General features: G+C 35.3%; 1 protein-coding gene across 1 annotated transcript in view; it reads right to left on the bottom strand.

Moving 5' to 3' along the window:
• Window positions 1–1,173: 1,173 nt before the first annotated feature.
• TM9SF2 (transmembrane 9 superfamily member 2) overlaps window positions 1,174–13,932 on the bottom strand; it is a 30,126-nt gene continuing 17,367 nt past the window's right edge. Inside the window, exons 8-17 of the mRNA XM_027741046.2 lie at window positions 13,584–13,663; window positions 13,378–13,486; window positions 13,122–13,254; window positions 12,771–12,890; window positions 10,553–10,610; window positions 9,765–9,924; window positions 8,119–8,270; window positions 6,980–7,091; window positions 6,203–6,374; window positions 1,174–2,340 (exon numbers count right to left, since the gene is read on the bottom strand). Of these exons, the coding sequence (XP_027596847.2) occupies window positions 2,273–2,340; window positions 6,203–6,374; window positions 6,980–7,091; window positions 8,119–8,270; window positions 9,765–9,924; window positions 10,553–10,610; window positions 12,771–12,890; window positions 13,122–13,254; window positions 13,378–13,486; window positions 13,584–13,663 (1,164 nt within the window). The 3' untranslated portion in view covers window positions 1,174–2,272. The remainder of the gene's footprint in view (window positions 2,341–6,202; window positions 6,375–6,979; window positions 7,092–8,118; window positions 8,271–9,764; window positions 9,925–10,552; window positions 10,611–12,770; window positions 12,891–13,121; window positions 13,255–13,377; window positions 13,487–13,583; window positions 13,664–13,932) is intronic.

The following is a 13,932-nucleotide window of genomic DNA, read 5'->3' as shown; positions in this document are numbered from 1 at the left end:
CATGCAGTAAGTCCATTTTAAGAAAATAGCAGGTAGTACAGTAAGATTTTGGAAAGGGCCATTATTTTGAAAGTTTAGACAAAACCACAGGCCTCCCAAGTGATCTGAAGAACAGGTACAGTATATAGAAGAAATTTAGATGCCCTAACACACACCAGAAGCCTAAATTATAGAAAATCTTTTAAAATTATCTAAGGCAATAATGAGTTACAAGGGCAGGGACAAGTTTAGAATGGCTCTTCTGCAAAAACCATGACGCATAACTTTCTGGATTGTCTCAAGTGCTCCACGCTGAAACTTTAACATTTCAATTGCAAAACAGCTACAATTATTACAAGGCAAGGCTGTTTGAAAAACTGTGTATACAGTAGGTTTAGATTCCAGAATATAATGACACACTTCACAAACTGCCTTTAAAGGGGAAAATAAGATACTTAAGAAGCTACCATGACTTGTCAACTAGTCTGTAGAAAAAAACCCAGGGAAATACACCCATCAGTTTAAAACCCATATAACACACCACAGTGGCTTCATGTCACTTCTATTAATCTGATTTTTAAACAGCAGTTGTAAATACATCAGAAAAATCTGTTTTCATATATCCACACCAAAACTCTTGACCATCCATTATATTTCATATATATAGATATCTGTATATCTCACGTTTCTCAAACTAAGTATTCCCATTTGTGTAATAACTACTGAAGATTTCAGGCAGTGACTATACATATAGAAGGTCATCACAAAACCAGGGATAAGAAGAATATTCAATTTTATAAGTTTTAAAAATTTGAATCAAAAGTCGCACTGCAGTTCACTCCACTAGTAAAGAGCAAACCCTTACCACATTCACCCTTTTCCTGTTTTCAGCATAAAACATGGAAGATTTATCTAAAATCAGCACTTCCTAGCGACTGCATGTTGGGAGGGGTGCAAGAAAAAGCCTGTTCATGACATCTGAACAGAGCTGTGGCTGGGGACAGGCAGAGCACGAGTGCCCAGGTTAAGGTTCTTAAGAAAAGTAAAGTGATAAGAATAACCCCCCCAACCTTATGAATGGCAATTGGTACATGAAGTTTAAATAAAATTTTACCAGTCTTGTGAAAACACGCCAAAAGCTGAATCGTGTTATGAATCTAAAACTACCGAACAAGGTTTGAACAAAATACTCCATTTCCAAAAAAAAGCAAATATAGGTTTAATGCCAGTCATCCAAAATCGACATTAGTCTCTTAATATAAGGCAAAAATAGTAATTTTCTTTTATTTTTTAACCTACAGTAAGTACAATCAGCAATAGTTGCCCCTGTAGAATATGCATCATCGAGATCTAAAAGCAAGATCAGCAGAGAATGCTGACTCATGCATTGTAAGATCTTCTCAACATACTGACAATTCCATAGCAACTCTGGAAACATTTCTAGGTTAGGGACTGGATTAATGCTGCAAAGTGGTTTTTTTAAATGTGTGTATAATTTAGTTCTCATGCGCCACAATCATATTTCCGTGTTATAGCCATGTAGCACAAATAACATTTCTTGCAGGTCTAAGGGTGTGTCAATATACATTAAACCATAGAAAATGCCATAAAATACTCTATGCAATCTTTAAGCATCTATCTTCAATATAACTGTATTTACATATTTTAATGAACTTATGTAATAAGCCACTGAAGACATTTTTACAATGTTTATTAGATTATGAATTTATAAATTCAAGGACTCAAGAGGCACATAGTTTAAAAGGCCGAGAACACCAAAACTAATTAAGTCACAAAAATCAGAATATTTATGGATGTAATACCAGTAAAAAATAAAAATCACATCCAGCCTAAAAGCAACACTTCTTAAGAGTCATCCTTCAAAGTCAGCATAATAAAAAGTTCTCATTTCCCTCAAAGAAAAATAATTCATCCCACCTACCAAGCTAGAAAAACCTATTTACAGTTGTACTTTGATCAGAAGTATCATTAAGTTGTGTAATACAGCCACTTCTACCCTGCCATTAGAATTTAACGTTTCTTTTAAAGTATAATTGTATTTACAAATGCATAAATACTGTAACTCTGATCTTCATTAAGATTTGAATGAAAACAGGTTGTTAAGTCACAATACAAACGTGTTAGTTTAAAAGTAGGTGCATATTCAGTATCATTCTCAAAGAACAGGAAGCCAATACTTCTGATAAAGCTCAAGTTCATCAGTAAGACCAGGTCTTTAAGTTACGTTAATGAAGATTAAACCTCTTCTGTGTTATTCTTTACATTGGTTTCTTCAGTCAACTTTCACTACGCTGTATATTTTGGTTACAAACCAAAAGCATGCAAAGAATCCAATTGTCCCTAAAAAAAAAAAAAAAAAGATAAAAGTTACATGTTAGGAACACTGACACAGGAGACACCCATTTCTACTTGTACTTCATGAATCAGGACATACGTATATGCGATCTGCTATCCATAGTCTTCATATTAATCAGATCAGATAACGGAAAAGATAATGGAAAGTTACAGACAGTACCTGGTCTTTACAAGCATCAACTACTCTATATAAAGTATCTCAATAACTTTACGATCACAGATCATGTGGAAGATTCTTGTTTTAAGATGTTTCTGTGTTATTTGTCTTACTACATATTCGTTCTTTGTTGTTTCAGTATGCTGCAGTCCAGCTCCTTCACATTGCTCCATTTCACCCTTCTTCAGTGACTAGTCACACGCACTCAGCTGTCAGAATATTATTAGAGTTAATAAACCAATTAAACTGACAGCATCAAAGGGAGTTCTCATTTCTTAGTTATACTTTAAGGTCCCGGAAAATTGGAGCACTACCTTTATTTCTACAAAGATCAAGATAATAGAAATTTTAAACCATAGTGTAGTTACTACACAACTTGTAGTTCCTACTGAAAACGAGTAAGGCAGTCAAAGGGTATACACAAATCTGAACTGAACTTTAAGGATGAAAACCATTTCCCTGATAACTTAGCAGAATAAAAATAGCTTTATCCGTTCTCTTGGTGAAACACCAACAGAAGCTTTTAATAAAAATATTATTCTGGATGTGAAATAGTTAATGCAGTTGGGCTTTGTTAATTTAACTGGATTACTTCAAAATTCAGCCTCAATCAGGATGATACTGGACTAAATAGCAGCTCAGAACACCTGTTACAGGAACCTTAATTTCCCACAAAAACTAAGACAAGAAAAAAGCCCTGAAGATTATCTGATTTTTGCCTGAGTACTTCTTCTAAAATCATAGCCTTAACTTATGCAAGAGCCAAGGAAGTTCTTTAAAGGAAAAAGATGCCTTTATTTTAGATCTGGTAAGAGGCACAACAAAATTTGTGTGGTAACTCACTTGCTATAAAACCTTGAAAGAAACCATGAATGATATCATGGTAATTTTCTTTTTCCCTTTACGCTTCCTAAACTACTGATGTTTAACTGACTCATTTACTGTGATACGTAGTTGTGGTCCCAGCTGTGAATCAAAGGTTTGTCATGTAGCTCCCGGTATTTTGCCTGCTGAGTCTGATCAATGACCTGGAATGCAGTATGGATGCAAGTGCCTGAAGCATGTGTTACATAGCAGCAGGGCACTGTCAAAACCCTTCCTGATACTGACAATTTTTAACAGATGAGTAAGCAGCAGCAGAATAGTTTTGATACAACAATTATGATTTTTTCCTTTTAGCTTCTTTATCATCCTGACATGGGAAAAGTCAGTTGCCTTTGGGAACAGTTTTTGCTAAACTACTAATATGCTTTTTTGTTTAAGAAACTGGAGAATTCCTTGTCTCTTTACCCCATGTCTTAACTTCTTCAGTAAAACCTTATCTCAGGGCACTTCCGTAAATCTCAGAGAACTGAGCATACCTGCTCTCGAGTTCTTATCAACCTAAATGAACAAAATTATTCTTAAATTTAAGGAATAGGATTATTCCCCAAAATTAGGAGATAATTTGCACTTAACCTTGTGGGAAGTAGACAAAAAAAATCATTAAGTGTATGATGTTTCAAAGTTCTAACCATCTGCTTAACTTCATATGTATTCTCCCGATTTCAATATAGAAACTGAAAATTTAAAAACCCAAGAGTACACAAACTCTGAAAGCGTGGTTCAAGTTGCACAGCACAACTCACATCTCCACTGTCCCAATTACAAAGAAGTGACTGCCACAGAAAGCATCTAAGGGGGCTGAGAATAAATTACCTCCTCTTTGCATGCTTGTGAACCTACCCTAAAAATGACTCCCCAAATCTGCTGGCAGGCACTGCACAGCCACTTGGTCAACAGAAAGTGAACACATGAGCAAAGGAAAAGGGGTATGCACCAGGCACATCTTAATGCCTCTAGACAATGTCATGTGACATGACTGACTTGAAAGAATATGGGCAAAAGATGGAAATTATATGGGTACCTGAATTGCAGAAAGGCAACTCGATCAAATCTCTGCACAGAAAATTACTGTAAATTCCCCTGAATGTGTGCACTCCAGAATTACTACACACATCCAAAGTAAACGGAGTGAACAAAGGAGAAAGGGTAAACACAGTCCTGGTTTTGGGCAAAACTACTATTAAAGGCAGATATGCTGATCATCTGTGGGAAAAGCTGGTGAAACTAAATTAATTGACCTTACACTTATGTAAGGCCTAATTATTTTTCACGCTACTTTGTAAGTTTGTACTGCATTTAAAAATCGATCTACATACAGCACTACCCATTCATTTCTAGTTGAACAACCATGCATTCTATGATTCCTTAGTTCAATGACACTATCAGTAAACCCAGAGCAGAAATAAAGGTTAAAGAAAAAAGCAGTGTGAGAAGGAAAACAAAGTGAGCAAGGGAGGCAGAATCTCTGACTTAAAATGAAGGATGGAAGATAAAACTAACCCCTTCTGGAACACAGTTTGATCAGTTTTCATTTCATTTCGAGATTATATAATGTACTTAAGTCCCACTCCTTCCTTTTAACAGGCAATGACCCAAGAAAATCCTTGCAGGCCATTGCTCCTGTTCATCATCATCATCTGCACTGTCATGGTGCACAAACAGCTTCAATATTTCCTTAGCTGAAGTGGCAATGTCTTTGAATAATATTCAGTTATACTTAAAATGAACTCCAGTCTCAAATGTCAGTTCTTTTCTCATTAGATCATTTTTGCTCTCCTGTGGTAAGTGGAAATGAAAATTCTATTTAATAGTTACAGTGAGATCTGTATTAAAAGCTCTGATGGCAAGCCATTTGTATTCTAGGAAGCCTCAAAATATAGCGTGCATACATAAATATGCATCAAAGCATTCAGAATCATTAAATGTCATCATAAACTTGTAAAACTTGAAATTATTTAAACCATTGGTTCAAAATAGTTTCAAAAATATTGCTCTATAGGGTAAAGTATACAAAGACAGATTGTATTCTGCTGGAGCAAAACATAGAATTTCTTGAGATTGTTTGAGGAGTTGGAGGTTGCATCAGTTTCAGTGGAGACTTTTTGCATTTTCACTGCCATTCTTCCACCCTAAACAAGTGACATATGTGTCTGACTAAAGGTTCCTTCTTAGTACTGAAGATGACAATGGATGATTTTGTGGCCTCATCTCACATACTGAAGAGGAAATGAAAAGGCAGCACCTGACAGGTGTTTTTCCAGAAGCTCACAATGAGGATTACAAGGTTCTGACGAGATTGATACAAAAAATGTCAGAGAAATTCTGTCTGCTTTTCATGTCACTTCAATGCAATAAAGAAAAAAGTATTCTCTGTCAATTTTTATTCCTCTCTCTTCCTCTTTTCCTTCCTCCTATTCCACAAAAGCTGCAATTTTTATCTTGACACTGTAACTTATATACTTGATTGTGTGTGATTTGAAGTGTGCTTCTCCGAAGACAACTAATTTTAAAAAATGAGTTTGTCATATGACTAACATAAGAATGAAATCTGGAGAAGTATTTATCACATATTTGAAGACCTAATTATTGGCCACACCTCAAATTAGCAGTAGTTTTGCCTCATCCTCACTTAATCTCTTTCACTAAAATTTGTGATCAGAGTTGCAATATGCCACATAACTACCTGGAAAAAAAATCAAAGACATACGTAATTTTTAATTCTGTATCAAGGTGAATTTTGCCAAGGATTCTACTGTGCAAAACTAAAGGTAGACTCAAAATTTAAAGTTAACGTTCAATACTTACCTGTGAAAAGGAAGAAGATCAAAACCATAATCATGGTATAACCGAAATACAAAATGGTGCTAGCTGTTCCTGTGATTTGCAGTTTAGAAAAAAAATAATGTATTGCATATATTAGGAAATAAACTGCAGTGAAACCACTAGTGAGAAATGAACGCCACTGCCAGTGATAGTCCTAGAAGGAGTGAGGAAAAAAGAAGTATTAGTAATAGTGCACTTCTAATGCACTGACTCTACTACTCGACGCAGAGCTACTTTTTCTATATAACTTTGTCCAAAGGTGAGGTTTTATAGGTTTTTCTATCTACAGGAAAAAGAACCATATACAATCAATACTGCTTTTATTACACCATTCACAATTCAAGATAAGAAACCTAAGGATCAATATCAAATAAACAAAATACTAAACCCCCCAAATAAGCCAGATGTACTTATTTCCAGCCACTGAGATTTTTTTTCCCAAGGGTAGGGATGTCCAAAATGCACTCTGACTGAAAAAAGTTAATGGATTAGTTTAGCATGTTCAGAAAACAGGGAGTTAGAACCTTAAGATGTGATATCTGACTTAGCAGTACCTAGTGCAGGCTTTTAATATTTGTTACAAGTTTTGCCAAAAGTTGCCCCCTTTGCTTTTGAAAGATATGGCTAAAGTACATCTCATCCAGTAATGTTGTTCACGTTGAATACTGGAATACTTATTTTCAATCGCAGAAGTGTTAACTTCTTTTTTAAGCATTCTTAAAACAATATCAAGTTTGAATACTGAAGAGCATTTCTTACCTCTGCACATAGATGGAAGTAGCAGAGCAATATTGTAGCCTCAGAACATGTAATAACCAAAATAATGAATACCAGAAACAGGAAACCAAACATGTAATACATCTGGTGGGACCTATAAAAAGGAGTTAAAAAAAATTAAAATGGTCACTGTGGTAATATTATCTCTTCATATGCAGTAATATCATCTTCACATGAAGTACTTCACTTCCTACTGAAGTACTGTCAGTTGTGTGGCCATACAATTGACTAATTTATTTTCAAACTAAAGAAGAGGTGCCTTGGCAGCTCAGTCTGACAACAGTAAGAAAGCAATCCCAAAGTATGCTCCTTGTTGGGATATTAGGAAAGAAATTACATAATGGTGAAACTATAGTTCCAGTGAAGTCAGCATGACCTCTTCCACTGACTTCAGCAGAACTTGGATTTCACCTCACATTTCAATCAAAGAGGCAGAGCTGCAAAACAACAAGAAATGTCAAATGCTGTAGCTGTCTGTGTTGGGTAGAGGCACCTATTCAAGGTTCAGAAGCAGTTTAACAAGATCCAGTAACTAAATTGTGCCAGAAGGAAGACAAATTCCTCACAGTAGATTAGTTTGTCAGTGTGCTATGAGCTCACATCAAAATTTACTTATACTGGACTAGTCTTTGGTGCTTTATTTTTTAAAATAATTACTCTCTTGGTTCCTTTATAATGATTTCACAAGAATTTGTTCTCAATTTGTTTTTTTTCTCCTGAGAGTATTAATACTTTTCTAGCCTAACAACAACTACAAAAAACCCCCTCAAGTCAATTCTAATATTCTTACTACTTTTAAGTTATATGCCCTATGTCACCTTCAGAAACACTTCCACATGAAGTCAGAGGAGTAGCACGAGAAAATGAACTATCTGAGTACTGTAGGTCAGCTGTAAATTGCTAAGCCACCTCTCTACACACACCAACAAGCAAAACAGGCACTGAGTATCTTCAAACTCACAAAATATTAAAAGATGTTAACATTCAAATTTTTATTGAACCAATATTATGGTAACTCTGCATCACCAAAAATCAGGCAAAGCATCTTGAAGAAAAACTTAAACAAAGAAATTACCACTTTTTGTGATAGAGAAAACTCAAATAGGTTGTGGTTAACTTACCAAATACTATTGAGAATAAAGAACAACTGTATAAAGATACATCCAAAAGGAAGAATCCCTCCCATGACAATACCAGGTAATGGCTTCGTATAGAACGATTGCTCAGGAATCTGACGAGGAATTTGATTTGTGCGAACAGGATGTTCAATAGCCTTTAAACAAAATAAAAAATTGCTAAATAAATAAAATGTCAACTTACACGACTACCTTTTTGCTTTCTTTTTAAAATGAGTGGTGGCAAAAGTCTGCACTTTGTTTTGAACATGTGCATACCCAGCTACCTACAATTGCTTTCACTACCAGCCCTACATTTGCTTTCAGCTACAGACAGCTCTTACTGAAAACATGACAGATATTTTGAACTTTGCTTTTTGTTTTTACTTATCTATCCTCTGTTATAGAGCCTGACCTGATTTATCACTTTTCAGCTGGTAGTAGTGGTGGTGCAGACTCCTGCCTTCCCCTTCTAAAAATCTCTTCCTGTTGTTTTTCAGGATTTACTTCAAGAATCACATAAGGATTCTTACGTGAATCCTTATAAATGGAGAGGATTCAACCTAGCAATTAAATCCTACTTTAAGATGCATGCACGGTGGGAGAAAAAAATTTAAAGGCAGATAAATGCATACTTTTCCATCTTTCCCCTTTCATAAAGATTACATCAGAAGCATCAATAGATACTAGCTAAGTACTTGCTTTCTGATTTGATTTTCACGTTTTTGTGGCACCTACCATGTTGCCTTATTAGTTTATCAAATCATCCTTTCTTAAAGGAAGTGCCCCTGTGCAGGGGGACTTGCTGGAATTTCAAAATGGTTATCAGAAAAAAACCACTGAATTCTGGTTAAGAAAATGAGGATAACTACACAGTTGACTTAAAAAGTGCCTTTTAGTGTAATCTTCTGTGAAGTACTAAACGAGATCTATAAAGACAGAACTCTGGCTTCCGATATAGGAAAAAGGCCACAAAAATATGCGAACTTGGAGATATTTATGTTTGTGGGGGACAGTAAACCAGTTTTTAAGGGAAAAAAAAAAAGAACCACCAATCTCATTATTTAATGATTTGGTCACCCAATTATGAAATGTTTGGTCACCAGTGGCACAAAGAGCCCTCATATAAATAAGTAAAATTGATCAGTTTAGGAGTAAATCCCAATTAATGTCTGCCAAGCAGTGATAACCATTTACAGAACACTTATGTAAAGAGGATAATTTACAGGAGAACTCTAGCAATTTTATCAGAAAATATCCTCAGTGTAGTGGGCAAACAGGAACAAAAAATACATGAGGAAAACCACAAATGCCTACGTTCCCTTATGTTTGCCGAGTCAACTAATTTTTTCAGTAATGAAAAAGATGCTAATTAAAATAAAAATTAAATTAAAAATACTGACTTATCTGTAGCAGTCACTCAAAAAAAAATACAATACCCCAACTACTGCAGAGAAGTATCACCCCCAACGACCAACTGAATATCAAAGCCTTAGACTTCCAAGATCAGATATCTAAAAGTTCTAAAGCAACTGAACAGAACTGAAACCAACAATGCAACTAGCTTAGGGGTAATAGCCTATACAGTGAAAAATATTTATGTGTGTATATATGTATATACACTTACAAAACAACTTCTTAGAAACACTTACATTTTTCTTAAAACCGAAGTAGGCACCAATAAATGTCAGCGGTACAGATATGCAAAACCAGAGTGCCAAAATAGCAACCAAAGTACCAAATGGAATAGCTGCTGAAGAGCCTTCTCCCCAGAGAATGAGGTTCATGATAAAAAAATCCGCAAATACAATTCTGAAAAATACACAGAGCACAGAAATACTCCTTAACATTTTGTAATGTTAACAAAAGAATAGCACTGTACTAAGATTTCAGTGTAAATCTCTGTTAAAACCAAATGACACACGAAATATCAAAACAAAGAGGTCAAACAAGAAATTCTTTGTTAATCCAGTGGGACTGAACTCCAGCAGGAGCTGACGTTCCAATTAAGCTATTTCAAATATATGCTTGTCTTAACTAGACTTAAAGGTACAACTGCTTGCTGTGATTAAGTAGAAAAATTTATCAGTGGTTATACAGTATATGACACTATATAAGACCAACTACAGTGTGGTGAGAGAAGGAGCCCAGACAACAGAAGAAAGCAATGAAAAATTGGTCTGTCTAAAACTTTCTACTATCAAAATGCTTTTTCTTAATCAACATTTTCATATGGCGAGAGTAAACAAATGCTTACAAAAATAAATACCACTAACATATTCATCTTTATCAAAAGCACTATGATGATACTCTTGTAACTTCCAGAATAAAGGGATGATGTAATAAGATTTACTTGTATAGTTGAAACTTAAAAAAATTAGCTATGCATGTCAGAGACGCAATTTAATTCTGTTAATCATGGTGGTATTTCTCAACTTACCCAGGACAAAGAAATGATGTCAGCAGGACATTTGTTTTCCATTTCTCACCTCCAAATGCTGTATTAAAACATTTGACAGATATCAAAACATGCATTAGGCTCACAACTATTAATTTTCCAGTCCATTTACCTGTTATACTTAGCTTGCAAATACTCAAATAACGTGCTATCATGCCCAAATTTAAAACAGTAAACTAACCCTTCAGTAATAAAACTAAATTTCCTTATCATATTGCTTAGCCACAGAGCTTCAAAGCAAAGCAAAGTCTCAGACCAAAGTCAGGAAATGTATCCAACTAAAACTGTGTCTCTGACCAGTTCATCTGCTAAAAGAAGGACGTAGATTTGGAGTTCTTTTAAGTCTTTAAAAAACATCTTAAACCTGGAGCGATTAGGAAGTTTAAGCTTTCTAGCATTTGACTGCAGGTTTCAGTAGGAAAAGATTCATAAATATGTGAAAAGCAAGCTTAACAGTTTTCTTGAAATAATTCTTGCCTGTGAATATTACAAGAGACTCAGGACTAACATGCTTACAGAACCAGTGATGTTCTCTCGAGTCTTAACAGCATTAAGCAGTGGTGATACCAAAAGACCAAAGATAGCTTTATTAAGAAAATCTTTATGAATTTGCACTGTGCTGATAAAAATTCTAGTCAGTATACTTTCAAATGAAAATATCCTGCTGGAATTCAGTGAAGCTGATAATTTCATATGAGCACTGCCATAATGACATGCTTCTTTATTTCAGGAGTCAGAAGTGATTATGGTTAGAGTGATTTTAATTAAGTTTCTATTTCTTCATAAAAACTTGGTAGAACATGGCAGCGGTTATTAAGATTAACAATTTAATTTCAAGTCAGGTTTCATTTTTTAAATGCAATGTTGAAAAGAAAAACCCAACTTTTAAAACTGGATATCCATTTCAGTTGCATTTTGGTTTGTCTCACATTACTTTATTTGTATACTATAAGGAAAAATATTCATGCTTGCTTGGTCTATCCAGGGTATGAACCACCTCACGTTATAACAAAAACATCACCGGATCAGTCACTCACTATCTTAGAAGTTAAACACAACATTCAAAGATCAGCTAAGTGATTCCCAGTAAGTATAATATGAAATACAATCATTAATAGCCAGATCTCCACCAAAGAAACAGGATTCAATTTATCATCAATACACTTCAAAATATCCTTCAAAACACATAACATACAGCACGATGTAAAGAATAATTCTGTCCTCAATTATGCTCTTCATACTAAAATCTCCTTCTGTTTAAGTCTAACTGGCTTGGAGATTAGGAAGAGGTTTGTTATCACATCACCACCACTGCGGTAAAACTCCCTACAAGATACAAACCCACTTTTCCCACTGGTTCTCCCCACACGAAAATTACAAAATAGAAGAAACAACTCCAATGTCTACTGCCAGACTGAAGTTCAGAAATAAACTCCTTCTCTATTCGTGTACATTCAGAACTAAAGTAGTCTAAAAGATTCACCCCTCTCAGGCAAAAGAGTCTTTTATCTTGAGCAAGGTAATTAAACAAGCTGTATGTAGAATGCCGTGCTTCACCTTGAAACAAACCGGAGGGTAGAGGAGTCAACCTTTTGAGGCTGGTAGACAGTTCTTGAAACAATAGCTGGGACCAGTGAAGGAAAGCAGTATCCACTAACTCCTGTCAGGGGCCTAAACGCTGTTAGGTTGACTTCTACAACTAAAGAACACCCAATAATCCTTCTTCCTGCCACAGTCTGAGAAGCACTACTCTCCTACAGACCTAGGAACTAGCTAAAAGGAGGTGACAGTCACAGGCATGCAAGAACTGAGGTTCATGACTTGGGGGTGAGGGTGAGTGTTATCAAGCAACACTGATGGCTAAAACTAAATGCAGGTTTGCATCATCCCCCCAACTATAGGAAACAGAAGTACAAAACTGTCTGACATAATGAGCTCAGTACTAGTAAAATGAAATTTGCTTCCCAATTTCACAAATACATAGTAGCAAGAGCAATTCAAGGTCTTTGGTCATGCTTACATCCAAACGAGTGTAACCATGTTAGTGTTCTGTATGTATTTTCTGTTCTTATGGTAAGTACACTTCTCCAATTTGCCCTAAGGGAAACTACAAACAGTGCTGCAAAATAAAAATCAGTTCTGTGATGATAATTTACTTTAATGAACTTAAGCCTTGTCATTTTCAATAACTTTTACTCACATTTGTAGAATCTGGCAGCAACATAACCAGCTGGAGTTCCAAGCAGTACCCACAAAACTACAGCACAGGTCATTAGAGCTCCCCTGTTAGCAGGTGACAAAAATCCCAGGCAGGCAAAAACTGTGAAGTAGAGATGCACACCTGTATAAAGTGTCTGTAACTTAAAACTTGTACATCAGTTACCTTAAAATCTGTGTATACTAAGTTGCATGTCTACTATATCAGCTCAGGTGTTTTTAATGACTTTTAAGAAATTTCTAGAAAAAACTATACTGCTATTTTTACTAGTACCACGCAACTAGCAGTGAAAAATCATCTGTATTCAACTCATTACGCTGATTAATTACTTACACAGGGTAACAAAAGTCATTATTAAGATCTGTGTGCCAGAGCCTAGAAAAACAGACAACAGCATTCCTTTTCTTGGGGGCCTGAAAATATCACCATGAACCAGTTTCCAGCCAAATTCTTCTTGTGCATCTTCCTGTAAAAGAAATACACCTATTTTAACACGGTAGATTGCCATTTAAATAGCCTGTTACAGCTATACATTTATCTGAAAAAATTACGTTCCGAATAAATTTTAGGAGGTACGTTTTAGACTTACAGTGGAATCCATCTGATTGTATCTTGCAATGTCTTTATGCAGTGTCCTCAGCATAATCATAGCTACCATTCCAGACAGAAAGAGTACAATCACCAAGGAATTCATAATACTGAATTAAAAAAAAAGAAAATCATCATTCGAACTGCAATGTAAACACTTCAGTAAACACTTCAGTACAGTAAATTGAAGGCAAATTTTCTTCTCACCTAAACCATTGGATGTGAGTGTGAGGCATGGATTCCAAAATATAATCCCATCTTGATGCCCACCTGATACTTTTTTCTTCCTGAAAGAGTAAACACATGAGCTTCAGATACAGTTAGTATCCAACTTGCACATTTACAAGCTGATGTTCATGCAAAGCAGTCTTAAATCTTGTGACTAAGTGAATGTAGTGCTCCATGCCTAAAATAGTTTAGTAATGACTACCTATAAAAAACATAAGATTTGACCATAGAATTGAAACCAAAAATATTTTCTGAATTTGAGCACCTGTCTTCTTAAGACATAAAGGCCTATCAAATTAATTTAATTCTGCTTCCTCCATTCAAGAAT

This window comes from Pipra filicauda, unplaced genomic scaffold (assembly GCF_003945595.2).
Source record: "Pipra filicauda isolate LSUMZ 115617 unplaced genomic scaffold, ASM394559v2 scaffold24_size8852520_pilon, whole genome shotgun sequence".
NCBI classification, from domain to species: Eukaryota; Metazoa; Chordata; class Aves; order Passeriformes; family Pipridae; genus Pipra; species Pipra filicauda.
This window is presented reverse-complemented; position numbering and strand designations above follow the sequence as displayed.